Raw genomic sequence first — 17,108 nt, 5'->3', positions numbered from 1 at the left:
TTTGTTAGAGCACCTCAAAAATACTAACTCTAAATATAGTGAACAATCAAGTCCAGCAAACTGATACTTTTGGAAAATTTCTCACTTATTTCAGCACAGTCTTTTCTTCTTCTTGATGCAGGGAAAAAAAGAATGGAACTAGCGCATGGCTGAAACTGAGAGACATATGAAACTATTCGTGTTTTACCCCTCCTCTCCAAAAAATTAATAGACTAGTTTTTACTGTAAACCAACATGTTACCAGTTGTTCTCAACAAAGAAAATTCGACGTCTGCTAACAATGCTAGTGTTAAAGTCCATTAATAATTATTTGTGGTACGCAGTTGTTCATTGGTAAACATACATTCGTTTTATTTTGTAGCGTATAGCATTATTAATTGCATTCTAAATGTTTAATAAGCGGCAAACCGGCATGTGTGAAATGAATCGTGATACTGGTCTCACTACACAATTTCTGCCTTTGGAATCCATCATCCATGTTAAATCGATCAACTTCAAATTATGATAACTATAATTAACAGAAATTGTCCTCGTTGACACTAATGACATATTGGACTTAAGACACTTGTCGAGACCCCATGAAACTGATTAATATGTTATGACAAGTCCACTTCAGCTGGTTACTGTCTTATCCTGCTGACTGCTCAGGGCCCGTGCTTATAAAATTAAAGTCTCGACTAATAAAGTCCAGACTTTAACGTAATGCTATTTGAATGGCGTTGCCATGACGTTAAAGTCTAGACTTTTAAGGTTTATAAGCACACGGCCAGGTCGAATGGCAAATGCAGTTCGGCAGAGCCTCGCTGTATTCTCCATTCTAATCTTTGCAGGATAAAGCTGGTATCTTAAGACAGTAACTAGTTATACCCTATTTATTTGGGGGTGGGGGAGAATCGACTCTGTACGAATGAGATTTAGGGCAAACCAACCCTGAGTGAATGGGGTTCAGGACGATATAACACAGGGTTCAAAACAACCTGGAATTTTCTTAACATGCCCCATCTAGCCCCAAGTACTCTGCCTTTAAAGTAGTCCAAGGCGGACCCAATAAGTCTGCAATAGCTAGACGAACATTTGGACATGTATAATCGCTCTCTTAGTCTGAGAAATAGAGAGGAGACTCCCCGAGTGTCTTGTGATATCATAATTTATCAGCACAAGTTGATAAAAGTATGAAATTTGAGGATTTTTATACTTTTATAAATGAGTGCTGATAAATTATATCACAAGACATGAGGGTTTTTTTTTTTTATCATCCATTATCATTCTTTTCATTTACAACATTTGTAAACAATATCAGTAATGTGGGTTGAATGTCACTATATTTGGCAATGGTAGACTTGTTAATTAGCAGAACAACAGTGGCGTGACATCACTATAATGATAGGTTTAGTGCTGAAACATACACAGTGACGTAATAAAAGAAGTGTTATCTCCTAGGAGAATATCGTAGGAGATGTATCTCAAATTATAGACTTCTCTGTTATTAGTCCCAGCCAGGAAAGGGACTCAAGTTCCGTCTCCCTCCTTCTCAGGGCTAGCTCGGGCATTTGCCAAATTTGCCAATTGAGAATTTTAAAATCAATTAGAAATTTTTATTTTAATTTGGCAAAAAAATTACATGTAATAATTGACATTTTGTTACAGAATATATCAGTGTTTGTGTATTTCTCAAGTTTAATAGATAATTTGGTGCAATTTTCTTCTCATCCAGAGATAGCCATGCTTCTGTCCATCAAACTTACACATGTGTGTATAGTTTTCTGGATGTTTGTTTTTCACAATGAATCAATATGTTGAGCAGAAAATTTGTGTACACCTTTATCGTGTACTGTAACCGTTACAGATCAAGTTTTGACTTTCATGGCGATTTACCCATTTTTGACAGAGTTATGGCCCTTGAACTTCCCAAACAAAAATGCATGCTTGCGGCTAGGTTGTTGCAAGGTAGTTACAAGGTTGTTACAAGGTAGTACAAGCAATGCAAGCTATTTGCAAGCTAACATTTAGCTCGCGTAAGGTAGTCAGTATTTCTGCAAGCTTGCCACATGCATGTTTTCATTTGTGAAAGCATGCGCAAGCTTGCTGCATGCATATCTTCAACTGTGCAAGCTTCCCGCAAGCATGTTTTCATTTTTGCTAGCTTGCTGCAAGCATATCTTCAACTGTGCAAGCTTCCCGCAAGCATGTTTTCATTTTGCAAGCTTGCTGCATGCATATCTTCAACTGTGCAAGCTTCCCGCAAGCATGTTTTCATTTTTGTAAGCTAGCTTGCTGCATGTATATCTTCAACTGTGAAAGCATGTCTACACTTGTGGAGAAAAAGCTAAGTCCAAATCATTTTCATGGTTATTTTTTTTTAATTCATAACTTCTCATATGATTTATCAAATTCAGTGGGAACAGTAGCTAAACAACCAAACATACATGTTACAGATTTAGATAGTATTTACAATAATAATTAAAACATACAAATGATAATACAATATGGTTAAAACAGGATCATCTTGTAATAATTGGATTTTCAATTGGCCCCAAAAATAATAACATATGCATGGCCATGAGAGGATGACATGGGCCATGTTTGGTTGAAATTAGCCTGGTGGAATTTGAGAAGATGTTGAAAATGTCTGAGCCAATCAGAGGCCAGGGTGGCCATCTTGGATTTTGAATCAGCCACAAAAATAACAACACTTAGTAAGTCATGAGAGAATCATTTGGACTAAGTTTGATTGAAACCTGCCTGGTGGACCTTGAAAAGAAGCAAAAAAATGTCTCTGTCAATCAGAGGACAGGGCAGCTATCTTGATTTTAAATCTGCCCGAAAAATAACAAACTTGGTCAGGGCCATGAGAGAATCATTAGGAATACATATGGTTTAAATTTGCATGGTGGAACTTGAGTAAAAGTTAAAAATGTCTCAGTTATTCAGAGGCCAGGGCGGCCATCTTGGAATTTTTATTGGCCTGAAAAATAACAACACTTGGTCAGGTCTATAAGAGGATCATTTGGACCGAGTTTGGTTGAATCCTGTTTGGTGGAACAGGAGAAAAAAGAAAACAAGAAGAAACAAACAAATGACTTTACACCACAGTGTGGATCTCCAGATAGTGGAGGAATATAACCTAAAACAAGAAGAAGAAGAAGAATATAGGACCAGGAGCTTTTTAGCATATTAGTTTAGTCAAGAATATCCCACATAAATGGAATATGTCTATCAGACAGGTAAACTAATTTTGTAGCCTAAGTATCTGACAACATGTAGCACCTATTTTTTTGTTTTAACTGTTCATGTTTTTCACTTTAAAACCATTGGGTTTTTTTAAAAGAATTATACAAGATGCAAGATGGCTGCCACTGATGCAAGCTTGCAGGAAGCTTGTTGCAAGCTTGCGGGAAGCTGGTCGCAAGCTTGCGGGAAGCTCGTCGCAAGCGTGCGGGTAGCTCGTCACAAGCTTGCGGGAAGCTCGTCACAAGCTTGCGGCAAGGTTGCAACAAGCTTCCCGCAAGCTTGCCGCAAGGTTGCAACAAGCTTCCCGCAAGCTCATCGCAAGCTTGTGGCAAGGTTGTAAAAAGGTTCCAAATACTAGCTTAAACTGAATAAGCTTGCGGGAAGCTCATCGCAAGCTTGCTACAAGCTTGCGGGAAGCTCGTCGCAAGCTTGCAGCAAGGTTGTAAAAAGGTTCCAAATACTAGCTTAAACTGAATAAGCTTGCAGGAAGCTCGTCGCAAGCATGCAACAAGCTTGCGGCAAGGTTGCAAGAAGCTCATTGCAAGGTTGCAAGAAGCTCGTCGCAAGGTTGCAAGAAGCTCGTCGCAAGCTTGCGGCAAGGTTGTAAAAAGGTTCCAAATACTAGCTCGAAACGCGGTAGTTACTACCTTGCCGCAAGGTTGTTACCAGCTATTTATTAAGCTTGCAATTTTTGTTTGGGTTAGAGCAAGAAGAACAAGGATTGATTTTCTTTAGACTCGTGCCAGAAATATTTTCTAATTGAATGATTCTTACAATTTTAATATAAATATTATAAAATTCACTGCATTTTATTTTTGTACCATGACATTACTTCTCTTAGCTGATATATATGTTACACAGGTAAAACGAAAAAAAAACGTTTTATGTTACGACACACTCAAACCACTAAAAGGAATGTATGCAGTGTACGTTACATATTCAGGGTTTCTGCCAGAGGGTAAAACGGCACCAATGGCCCATATACCCAAATGTTTTGCAGATTTGTATTTTTTTAAGTTATCCTTTTAACAAAATTAATTACTCTTATCATTACTGTATGATGTTCTTAACCCTAACCCTAACCCCTGCGTGTGCTGTAACCTCACTGTGGTGCAGGGGTGTAACATTCTCTTTGAGAATGGCCAATACAGCACAAAATTGAAGTTTTGAGTAAAATTCAGTATCCGTAAAATTCTGTGATATTTGTGTTTTTGCACAGTTCTTTACACTATTTTTGTTTAAGTCTTGAATTTTTATATTGATGTTGATCATCACTTTATTTATTTGCATTACCATAGTTTGACACCCAATAGCTGATGTATTTTTCGTGCTGGGGTGTCGTTAAACATTCATTCATTCCCATTCCCTAACCCTAAACGTAACCCATTTTCTTTCTTGGGGAGGCACTCCCCCCTCCCTATACCCTCTGTTGACTGTGGTTGTATTCAATTCCATAGTGCCATAACCAAATATTTCTTTGTCAGAAACACTGATATTATGTGACGTCAAGTACTGCGGCATCTGCCATTGATTATGGAATGATGTAATGAACAAGTAGAAATGGCCGTCTACCTCCTGAACGATGATACTGATTAACCAATGAAAAAGGGTACATTATAGAGCTGGGCGGTATACCGTATGTATATACAGTTTGGTATCGGTATCATGTTTACATGTATATATATATACTAAGTAGACAACACTTTCATTTAACCTCTCCTCTGAACTGGATGCAAAGCCTCATCCATTCATTGTCCGCCAGGGGACGACTGCTAGGCCAATAGGTTGATTAATGTTTATTTTTCAGAGTATGACAAATATTTTGAAAAGTCACTAGCCACAGGGCTAGTGGGTTTGTGTTTCTCACTAGCCCGAACTTAAAAATCACTAGCCACGGGCGTCGGGCTAGCGGATTTGTCGAACTCTGTGTTTGGACTGGCCTTCTAAAATGATGTGTAATTCAATGGTATTTATATTTGTAATAATTTAAATAACACCCACTTTCATATCTTAGCATAAATTACAATTAATATATTTTTAATTTACTAATTTATTCCAAATTAAATGTATCCCTTCAATCCAAATTCCCTCTTTCTGTCTTGGACAGGAGATCTGGCGCAAATTGGAACTCATGCCCAAGATGGATGTGCCTGAACGTTCAGTGGGTATGGGCATGTTAATAAAGTTTTCCATCCTTCCATCATGTCTATAGATACCGATTTACTGTACCGAGCAAATCTCTAAATACCGAAATTTTGGTACTGAAAAATGTTTTACACCATTTAGTAAAGCACTAACAATACATCTGATGAACAGAAAATAGCTGAAAAGAAGAGATAGTCTAGATGAGGGCCTTTAATTGTGTATGGAATTTAATTTTATTTAGACTTAACTCGGGTATGCATTAATTTAAAACCAAGTATACCGAAAATACCACTCAATATCGGTATTGTATCAATACGGAACACTGTATTGATACCAAGGTAAATCACTCCCAAAATACCGATAACCGATACCGAACCTGAAATTTCAATATCACCCAGCTCTAGTGCATTACCGTCTAAGGGACGTGTGTTACTATTAGACGGTTTTTGCAGCACCGCTTTCTGGCACATTTCTACCGGCTGATTGATCTAGAAATAGTTAGGACTGTTTTGTTTCCCATGTTTCAAGATATTGAGCTAAAATTTGTGTATAGATTTATCATGTTCTGTTACAGATCAAAACTGACTTTCAGAGCAATTTACCCATTGTTTTCAGAGTTGTGGCCCTTGAACATCTAGGCGATATGGAAATACATGTTCTGGACTTTGATGATATAAACATTTGTGCTCTGGATTTTAATTTAAAATTTTGATATAGTTTTATGTGTATGTTTCAATGTATATAGCTTTAAATGTATGTTTTCAGATCAAGTTTGACTTTCATGGTAATTTATCCATTTCTTTTCAACATCACCTGTCCTCAAACTAGTGCATATTCCCCTAAGTATAGTAGTCTGGTTTGAAGATCCCAACAGCCAATGGAATGGCCCAAGATTCTTCTACTGCGCACCCCTTCCTGTCCCGGTCACGTGACTGTAACTTCCTTCTTTTTCCTTTGCTCGTATGGACGTCCTGGGTTTCTGCTCCTTCGTAATCTGAGCTATCTATATCCTTTTTACTTGGTTTATTGAGACTTTAATATATGTAACACATTTCTAAATGTGGTTACTTTATTGTTGTACAGTTATTTTGGTTGTAATCACTTTATTAAAGTGTTCTTTCCAAATTATTAATTCTCATGTGTGTCGATCAACAGTTGACCATTTTTAAAAATAGCAGCTTCTTGTTTACCAGAATTGTACAGACGTATGTGTTTGCTTTGTCATTACAGAGATAATTGAAAGTCAAACACTAATTCTACCAGAGTGGTGCATTCTTGCACTAAGTGTAAGAAGTTCCTGGCAGTGAAAGACCCGCATGATTCGTGTCCAGGTTGCTGCCCATTTTGCGACATGACGAGATGTCTTTTGTCTTTCAGAATTTAACAGCTACCTTCGGGTCCTCACCCAGTGGGCTAAGAAGACTGAGCCAGCCTTGGCTCCCGCATCTCTGCAGTCTTCCTTTTGGACTGTTGCAGAAGTACTGTAATCACTTTGCCGAGGGACATTCACTGCAATGTTTGCCACTACGGATGTCGGATGTCCGTCCAGCAGTTCCCGCCGGTCCTTTAGCTACTGTCTCTGCAGCTGACCAGTTACTATCCATGGGCGAGGCGACTGTTACGCAGTTCCATTAGGCTTCACCAGCTCCCATGATCAGCTGCTACTGTTATTTATGCAGACCAGTAACACTTACGGCTTCCGTCATGGCACTTGCTGCAACCACGCCTACAGGCAATATGGTATCCGTGGCTCATGGGACTCGTGCAGCTGCATTGAGACAATCATCTCTCACTCATCTCGAGAGAAGTGTCGACTGTCCACTATTTATCGGAGCAGTGACGGCATCAGTTTTTTGCACGAGTTATTCGCAGTTGAGACACCAGATTCGCAGTCTAGATCAAGCTTCACGGGTGGGCGACGGGTCCTGTATGCGTTTCGGATCATCACAAACTTCCAACGCAACTGATCGGCATGCCTGTTAATTGCTTTCCATGTGCCGCTTCCAGAGGAGGCATCGCTTAAGCAGTCTTGAGACTCAGACTTCACGAGGTTTTTCTTTATGACATTCACAACCAACAGCCATCGAGAAACCTTATGACAGCATACCTATCCAGCTATAATGTTGCCACTGTTCCGGGACTTCAGGCCACTGTCACTTCGTGTGACCCAACTCTGTAGTCTACAGTGAATCCGATGAATGTTACCGACAGTAGACCCGGGTAACGGGTCTACAGCGACTTCCACTTGGCAGTCAGTTTGAGATAAAAGTCAACAGTTCTCAACTCATCATAGCGAGAATGCAGCTGTCACAGGTAATCTACTCCACGGTCGTCCACGGGGCAGTTGTCCATGATGATTTTTAAGTTGGAAGATTCAACCTTCATGCAGTTGACGGGTTCCGCTGGGATCCTCCGGTCCACGTCATCTTGACCAGTGTTCTACGTGGGATCGACATGTCTGTGCTAGATTGCTAAGCAGTTGCCGACATCTCGAATGGGTCCAGTGTCTGTGATTGCACAGACACTACCTGAAGGCTGTTTTTTCTGCTCAGCGCCGATCATTCTTGAGATGTCAGAATATAGTCAGTTTCCCATATCAACTGTTAATCGTCACTTTGTCGCTGTTGAGGTGGAAGGAAGGTACCTTTACTTCACACACCTTCAGATCGGGTTGCTAGGCCAGCTGCAGTTTCAGTTACAGCTTCTGTCTCGATTACCATATCAAATCGATGAGTTGCAGTAAACGTTGCTACATGGTCTTCGACATGCAGCCGCTTGCGGGAATTCATCATGAGTTCTTGCTTGCTGTCATCGGTTCGAAGATTACAAGTATTACATTGCTGAACAACTGTCTCAAGAGTACCAGTGCAAGACGAAATTAGCAGTTCATGTCAACTTCATACTTCAGTTCTTGCAAAGCCTCGGCTGGATTGTCAATCTTGAAGAGTCCCAGTTGCAACCAACAGTCTTCAGTTCATTGGAGCTTTGCTGTGTAGGGACTTGGGACTAGTATACAGGTTCCTTCAGACAGATGGGGTAAAATTCAGTCTGCGGTCTCCGCCATTCTGGCAGAACCTGTGACAATCCACCTTTGCAAGTGCCTGTTGGATCTCTTGACATCAGCATAAGATATGACACTAGGAGACTGTTGCCTCTAAGTTTTCCTGAATCCATTTCACATTAACAACCCCAGATTGATGATTAGCCTTCCCAACGACCGTTGGTCCAGTCTCCAGTGGTGGTAGATTCTGTCGAACGTCTTTACAGCCATTACAAGCGATTCACCATCTGTTCGTCGATGCTTCACTAGAAGGTTGGGGAGCTCATCTCAACATTCGGACAACTGGGCTGTGGTCTTCAAACTAGGCAAGTCTCCACATCAATGTGTTAGAGCTTCTGGCAGTTTTCATCGCAGTACGTCAATGGCGACAGCAGTTGATTCATGCAACTCATGGGAGCCACCAACAGTGTGACAAACGTAGGATACATCAATTGGCATTCTGCTCCTGCTCATTTACTTCCTGTTCGAGTTGATAGATGCCATTCCTCTGCAGCTTCTCACATCCCAACTGTTCTGGCAATCACACTGTCCTGAACATCCGCTCCGTAAGTCGATGCACAATGCAGAAGCCTTCCGGTGGGTGTGCCAAAGGTTTTTGACACCACACGTTGACCAGTTCGGGACACGCTTCAATCGTCAGCTTAGGTTGTACTTCTCACCGGTTCCGGATCAGGAAGCTTTCGATCTCGACGCATTGATCTTCATTTGGGAAAATCTCCCACAAATACTACAGCGGGTTCAACAAGTTCGCTGTTGACTACTCCTCATTATTTCGATGTGGCCAGGCAGAGTCTGATATCATGACCCCATACGTCTCGTGGATCCAGATCCTCTACCGCTACCCATTGGGATCACCTCCTGCATCCTACGTCGAGATAGCACCCTCCCAATCCACGCTTGTTCCAGCTACGCTGAGGGTTTGAGGAAGAAAGGTTTCTTTTCTAAGACCACGTCGTCGATAGTGAAAGCTCACCGGGCATCCACAGCTGCTGCATATAATGTCCGGTGGTTGTGCTTTCACCGATGGTGCATCAGACACAAGCTGAAACCTCTGACTTTTCATGTAGAGAAGTTAAGACTTTTTGCTATCTCTCTGGTCAACATTGAAACTCAAAGGCTCCACCATTGCTGGCTATGTTTTGGTCATTGCAATGATTCGGGACTCTGCCACAGGTACCAAGTTGGCTATGATCAAGGGTTTCACACATTATCATCAGGTCCAGCATCTTATGAGCCCATAGTTGGTGCATCCTTTGAGGTTTTGACAAGGAAAACTGTGTTCCTGCTGGGGTTCGCTATGGTGGCGAGAGTGTCAGAGAACCATGCTCTGGATGTGGACATGGTGCGGTTCCATCAAGACAACATGTCAGTTTCACTATGCCTCCTGATGAACTTTGTGACTAAGAACAAGGACTTATCATTATATCCTATCCAAGCCCTCACACATTACATCGAGAGAACTAAGTCTTTTCGCAATCATTGAAAGTGCCTGTTCGTCTTATGCAACCAGAGCCACTTGAAAGACATTACCAAGAACAGTGTCTACTTGGATCCGGTCCACGATCCTGTGCTCTTAGCAGGCAGATGGGTTACCTCCATCGTCGACATCTAACCTGCATGAGCTTCGTGGACTTGTCATAACATAATATTGTTGTTGTTGTTACTAACACAAGAATGGCTTAGGAGCTTACCCAACACCTGCATCCCTGGTGGCTACGCTTACCCACCCTGTCAGAACCCATTTTGTTGGACGGAATTGCAAGTCCATACTTACTATGCGGGTTTATTCCTCCACACCATTGACGGATGCCACTATTACCACTGTTAATACTAACAGCACAGGTTTGGTCTGTTCCGGGCATCCCATGGGGGATGGGCTAACCAAGGCAGGCCCTTTTCTTCCACTGTTTCAAATTCCTACCGGTCCATGGGGAGAAGACGTGTGCATCTTCGCAGTATGAAGCCACCGCCTGCTGTCAAATGCTGCACTAGTGTGAGGACAGGTGATGTTGAAAAGAAATGGAGAAAACTTGGAGTACGTGTTTTCTCTTTTATAGATACATCACCTGTCCTCAGCGGCTCAAACGCCAGCGGCGGTCCCTTCTGCGACGCTGCCCCCAGCCCAGCCTGAGATCGCCAACCGTCACGTGGCCCAGGCAGAACTGGCCGGTATCGCCGGTACAGCCAGTCGCCACGCCACGGGCCCGATCAGCTGCCGTTAGCAAGAGGAAGGCAACATCACCGACCAACCAGCCAGCCAAGACCGAGAGACCAGCGCCGGTAGTCACCCCCCCCCCCCCCCCCCCCCCCCCCCCCCCCCCCCCCCCCCCTGAAGAGTCCGAGTGGACCGTCGCAGTGAGCAGACTGAAGAAACACCTTCATCAGTACATGCAGGGGGACATGACAGACGCGACCAAGCTCCGTGGCAGTTACCTCAACGCGGACTGGAGACCCCTGGAGGACGGCAGCGAGTACGAACTTCACAGCAAGATGTTTGGTACTCACCACACCGTAGTCGTGACACACCGGAGGGAGCAGACCTATAGACAGGCCATACTTTCGAACAAGTTGGACAACCGGAATCTACATAAGATGATCCGGCGGTCTGCGGCCCCGACTACGGTACGGTAGTCAGTACCCTGTTACGACGCCAACATCTGCTGCCGAACCTCTGGGACACTCCAGCCTCGCTGATGTTAACAACCTAACGGCCTTAACGAGGCCACTCACGTGGACGTATAGATCGGACTTTAAAAACTTTTAGACCTTCGTTCAAAAATTCATGTCGAAATTACTTCTTCTTTTTTATAATATTATTAAATAGTCTGATCCTCTCATCTTTCTCTTATTTATTTTTGAACTGTCCTTCCAAAATGCTCCAAATTATATAAATATTCGACCGAGCAGTCAATTCTTTTTATTTTTGGCTTGTAACTTTTTTCTTTCTAATTTTAATCCTACTAATTTCTTTTACTAATTACTATTTTCAAAATTCTGTCCATTTTCACCCCCCCCCCCCCCCCCCCCCCCCCATCCCAAATCAGGCGTGTTATCTATCTAATTTCATTTTGACTGCCCAATCTAATCTAGTGACCAAATTTAATGAGTAGAATTTTCTTTATTAATTAGAGATGCGCATCAAAATTTTAAAGGCCCACTATTTAATTTTTGGAAGTAAATTTCAAAATGTCCCCTTAATTTTTTTCTGTCCCGGAGCAAGTCACTGGTAATCCAGAGACAGGCCCCGGAACAGACATGCTCGAAACTCTAGTGGTATATGAGCATGTTAAAATTATTCGCACTCGCACTCGCACCTGTCCTCAAGGGTTGATACCCATGCACCTGGCCTGCCGCTTCCAATTCTCCATGTGACCCGCTCAGGGAAAAGAAGGAAGTTACAGTCACGTGACCGGAACAGGAAGGAGTGCACAGTAGAAGAATCTTAGGCCATCCCATTGGCTGTTGGGATGTTTGAACCAGACTACTATCTTTAGGGAATATGCACTAGTCTGAGGACAGGTGATGTATCTATAAAAGAGAAAACACTCCAAGTTTTCTCCATTTTTCATATAGTCATGCCCTAGGAGCAGTGTTCCTGCCAGAAAGAAATGCTTGGGTATGGCGCTATGGAATTGAATGCAACCACATCGGATAGCAGGTGGTATGGGAGCCTCCCCCAGAAAGAAAATGGGTTAAGTTTAACTTAAAAACAATATATATTTTGGGTATATGGTGCCTTTAACAGAAACCCTGGGCAGATATGAACATTTATTGGGCTTGGTAGGGGGGGGGGGGGGGGACATGTTTTGCTTTAGCAGTACTCTCAGAAGGCTTGTTACATGTACATGTGAAATGACATTTTCAAAACTACAATGATGTTGTCCTACACATTCAGTAAAATGTTTTTTTTTTTTTTTTTTTTTCTTTTTTTCTCATATATCAAAACACAAATACTAGTAAATGTATTGGGTGCTGTCTACATGTATATCAGTCCTTCACGTTTGAAAATACCAGGCGGGTGATAAACTACTCGTCATATGCTCCAGGCGGGTGATAAACTACTCCTCATAAGCTCCAGGCGAGTGATAAACTACTCACCTCATAAGCTCCAAGTTATTGATAAACTACTCTCCTCATATGCTCCAGGCAGGTGATAAACTACTCCTCATATGCTCCAGGCGAGTGATAAACTACTCTCCTCATAAGCTCCAGGCGAGTGATAAACTACTCACCTCATAAACTCCAGGCAGGTGATAAACTACTCTCCTCATAAGCTCCAGGTGGGTGATAAACTACTCTCCTCATATGCTCCAGGCAGGTGATAAACTACTACTCATATGCTCCAGGCGAGTGATAAACTACTCTCCTCATAAGCTCCAGGCAGGTGATAAACTACTCTCCTCATAAGCTCCAGGCAGGTGATAAACTACTACTCATATGCTCCAGGCAGGTGATAAACTACTCTCCTCATAAGCTCCAGGCAGGTGATAAACTACTCTCCTCATAAGCTCCAGGCGTGTGATAAACTACTCACCTCAAAGCTCCAGGCAGGTGATAAACTACTCTCATAAGCTCCAGGCAGGTGATAAACTATTCTCCTCATATGCTCCAGGCGAGTGATAAACTACTCTCCTCATAAGCTCCAGGCAGGTGATAAACTACTCTCCTCATAAGCTCCAATCGATTGATAAACTACTCTCCTCATAAGCTCCAGGCAAGTGATAAACTACTCCTCATATGCTCCAGGCAGGTGATAAACTACTACTTATAAGCTCCAGGTGAGTGATAAACTACTCTCCTCATATGCTCCAGGCAGGTGATAATCTACTCACCTCATAAGCTCCAGGCAGGTGATAAACTACTCACCTCATAAGCTCCAGGCAAGTGATAAACTACTCACCTCATAAGCTCCAGGCGGGTGATTTGCTTTACATAGGAAAGGTCTTGAGTAAAGCTTGCACATATTGACTCAAGGAAGTTTTGAATATTACACATACAATGTAATATTAAACAATGACTGAAGCAGTGTAACTATACTAGTATTCAAACATTGGGGTTGGCTGGGGTTAAAGCAGTTTTTTTTCAAACAACCAATGTGAATTACGCTGTAACCATGCTTCTGAAATACAATTATGGTGCAAGCATGATTGCACACTTCAAATGTGAAGAACTGATGTATAGGCTGCAAATTAAGTAGGATTCCATGCTTCCGCAAACCGCAGATTATGAGATAGGATCCCCAAAGTGAGCCAGAATATGTAGATTCCATAATTTTTACAATTTTGGCAGAATCCTTTACACAAAAATACCTGAGTGTCTGATCTACATGCATGTACCTCATGTATTCATCAATCTCATATTTGTCGCTTTTTTTCTTGTATTTTAGATGGCTCGATCAGTATGATTGGATGGTGTGAACTGGTATTCCGGATCTACGTATTCCGATCAGCTGTACCTCATGTACAATGTATTCATCAATCTCATATTTGTCTTTTTTTTTCTTGTATTTTACTTTTAGATGGCTCGATCAGTATGATAGGATGGTGTGAACTTCTATTCCGTATCTACGTATTCTGATCAGCTGTACCTCGTGTATTCATCAATCTCATATTTGTCTTTTTTTTCTTGTATTTTAGATGGCTCGATCAGTATGATAGGATGATGTGAACTTCTATTCCGGATCTACGTATTCCGATCAGCTGTACCTACATGTAACTATGTTGAGATCTGGCGTGTAGGTTTATAGGCTTCAAATGATCCACATTTGAAGATTCAACTGCTACCATTGAATTTTTAAGAGCTTTGATTCAACCTCTGATTCAAGACCAAATGTGCACATTTGAAGATTAAAACTCTGTGATCCGATCTCCAAGTTGAACCTCTATCCGGTATCCAAGTTGAACCTCTATGATCCGGTATCCAAGTTGAACCTCTATGATCCGGTATCCAAGTTGAACCTCTATGATCCAGTCTCCAAGTTGAACCTCTATGATCCAGTATTCAAGTTCAACCTCTATGATCCGGTATCCAAGTTGAACCTCTATGATCCGGTATCCAAGTTGAACCTCTATGATCCAGTCTTCAAGTTGAACCTCAATGATCCAGTTTTCAAGTTGAACCTCTATGATCCGGTATCCAAGTTGAACTTCTATGATCCAGTCTTCAAGTTAAACCTCCATGATTCAGTCTTCAAGTTGAACCTCAATGATCCAGTATTCAAGTTGAACCTTAATGATCCAGTCTTCAAGTTGAACCTCTATGATCCAGTCTTCAAGTTGAACCTCTATGATCCAGTCTTCAAGTTGAACCTCTATGATCCAGTATTCAAGTTGAAATTCAAGTTGAACCTCAATGATCCGGTATCTATGATTCATTCTCAAGGTTTATTACCTCTAATCCAGATTTGAAGATTTCAAATCTATCATACAGATTTAATTGTGTAACTTCTGTGATCTAGACTTGAAAAGTTAACCTGTTTGATCCACATGGATGTTTAATCTCTACGATCCAGATTTTATGTACATGTATGTACATTTATCTACATGTATGATTAAAACCTGAGGGTTTACTCTGTCTGTTAGTGTACCACCCAGACTTTATGGTTTAATCTGAATTATTAAAACCTGAAAGTTTTCTCTATTAGTGTACATGTACTATCCAGACTTTATGGTGTAATCTCTAAACTCAAGTTTCACCCTGCCTAGTGGTTGATCAGCAATGGCGAGAGAAGACCAGATAATGGAGTTTGTGGAACTGGTGCAGCCCCTGTCTTCGCAGGAGACACGGGTATCGGACAGTGAGCGGCCAGTGACCGTGTCGGGGACAATCGTCCGCGGCTACCAGTCTGGCCAGGTGGTTGAGGTGCAGATGGACCTGACGGACAAGGAACTGCAGCGTCTGACGAGCGTGGACGAGACGCCTTTGCCGAGGACGATGTGCGGCTGGCGTCACGGCATCCATGTCATGCTGATGTCCTTCCTCGTAACACCCGCGGCGCTCTGCGCTTCGGTGTGCGTGGCCTTCTACATGGGAACCATGACCTGGTACAACGTGCACCTGCACTTCAGCGAGGACCGGACTATCTGGCACCGGATCCTTGTCTGTCCGTGTCTCATCCTCACCTTCCCCTTCACGGTCGGGCTGTCTGCCCTCGGTGTCGGACTCTATGCCGCACTCGTCCAGCTGTCCTGGTTCTACAGCAGCTGGTACAAGGAGTTCTGGGACTTCGAGAAGGGATTCTATGGTTGGGTGTGCAAGAAATGTGGGCTTCCCCAGTGCTCGCCGTACGAAGTGGTCATTTTGGATGAATCACAGCAAACACTTCCAGAGGATGACACAGTACTAAAGTAGTGCTCGGTTGTGCTTGTAAGTTTTGAATAATTTATTAATGCGGTGCTAGTAAGGACCAAACTACTTATAATAATATTAATAATATTCAGCTGGAAGTTTGATGCAGTATTTTTTATGTACTTATTTACATGTGCTATGTTACATGTATTACATGTATGTAATTTCTTTTCATCTTAACCTAGACACTGTTTTAGATAGCGATCTTAATGCTAAGATCACCTAAATGAATTAATGAATGAATGTTTAACAACACCCCAACATGAAAAATACATTGACTAGTGGGTGTCGAACTGAGGTAATTGCAAAAATTAAGCGAAAGATTATCTTTTAAGTGTATAGCTAATGTATACACTTAAGTGAATGTTTATATTGATGTGGTTCACAACTTAAGTTTTACATTTACCATAGTTTGACATGCAATAGCCCATGTATTTGTGTGCTGGGGTGTCGTTAAATGTCCATTCATTCATTTACACTTGCCAGTAAGTTGATCTTAACGCAAAGATCGCATTGTAAAATGGGGCCCTGAACTCTTAACTAGGGCACAGAAGTGACGGGAAAAGAAGGAACTAGCTGTTGATCATTGGAAGATTTGAACCATTTGATTGGCTGTTGGGATGTTCAGACCAGTATTTACAACTGTGTGTGAATAGATGGAACATACTATTGGCTGTTGGGATGTGCAGACCAGTGTTTACAACTATGTGTGTGAATAGATGGAACATACTATTGGCTGTTGGGATGTTCAGACCAGTGTTTACAACTGTGTGTGAATAGATGGAACATACTATTGGCTGTTGGGATGTGCAGACCAGTGTTTACAACTGTGTGTGAATAGATGGAACATACTATTGGCTGTTGGGATGTGCAGACCAGTGTTTACAACTGTGTGTGAATAGATGGAACATACTATTGGCTGTTGGGATGTGCAGACTAGTGTTTACAAATGGGTGTGTGAATAGTGTGAAAATACCACCCTGTATATGGCTAAATTAGCCAATTGCTTGCTAATTTTTATTATAAGTGGCTGCAACATTAGGTTTTTGCTAATAACATATTCCTTAAATTAACCACATTTTAATAATTTTTAAGGAAATAATAGGCCTACTCGACATACAGTACATAATATTATTAATATTATCTGAAAATTGACTAAACTATTTGTTCCAGTGTGAGCCCTGTCACAGGCATGGTAGACAACACTTTCGGAGCCCTGTCACAGGCATGGTAGACAACACTTTCGGAGCCCTGTCACAGGCATGGTAGACAACACTTTAGGAGCCCTGTCACAGGCATGGTAGACAACACTTTCGGAGCCCTG

The 17,108-nt window shown here is 41.9% G+C and overlaps 1 protein-coding gene across 4 annotated transcripts in view; it reads left to right on the top strand.

The window, feature by feature from the left end:
• The first annotated feature begins 226 nt into the window (after nucleotides 1-226).
• The window catches only part of LOC121367253 (transmembrane protein 169-like), a 16,898-nt gene continuing 16 nt past the window's right edge, over nucleotides 227-17,108 (top strand). Inside the window, exons 1-3 of one of the 4 annotated variants that reach the window (XM_041491366.1) lie at nucleotides 227-333; nucleotides 14,074-15,802; nucleotides 16,958-17,108. The exon at nucleotides 16,958-17,108 is cut by the window's right edge and continues 16 nt beyond it. In XM_041491366.1, coding sequence (XP_041347300.1) covers nucleotides 15,155-15,787 — 633 coding nt within the window. In that variant the 5' untranslated portion in view covers nucleotides 227-333; nucleotides 14,074-15,154 and the 3' untranslated portion in view covers nucleotides 15,788-15,802; nucleotides 16,958-17,108. Of the gene's footprint in view, nucleotides 334-14,073 lie in introns of all 4 variants that reach the window. The other 3 variants (XM_041491365.1, XM_041491363.1, XM_041491364.1) reach the window with 3 other exon arrangements.

The sequence above is a fragment of the Gigantopelta aegis genome, unplaced genomic scaffold, assembly GCF_016097555.1.
Source record: "Gigantopelta aegis isolate Gae_Host unplaced genomic scaffold, Gae_host_genome scaffold72, whole genome shotgun sequence".
In the NCBI taxonomy this organism is placed as follows: Eukaryota; Metazoa; Mollusca; class Gastropoda; order Neomphalida; family Peltospiridae; genus Gigantopelta; species Gigantopelta aegis.
The sequence above is the reverse complement of the archived record's forward strand: the minus strand, read 5'-3'. Positions and strand labels throughout refer to the sequence as shown.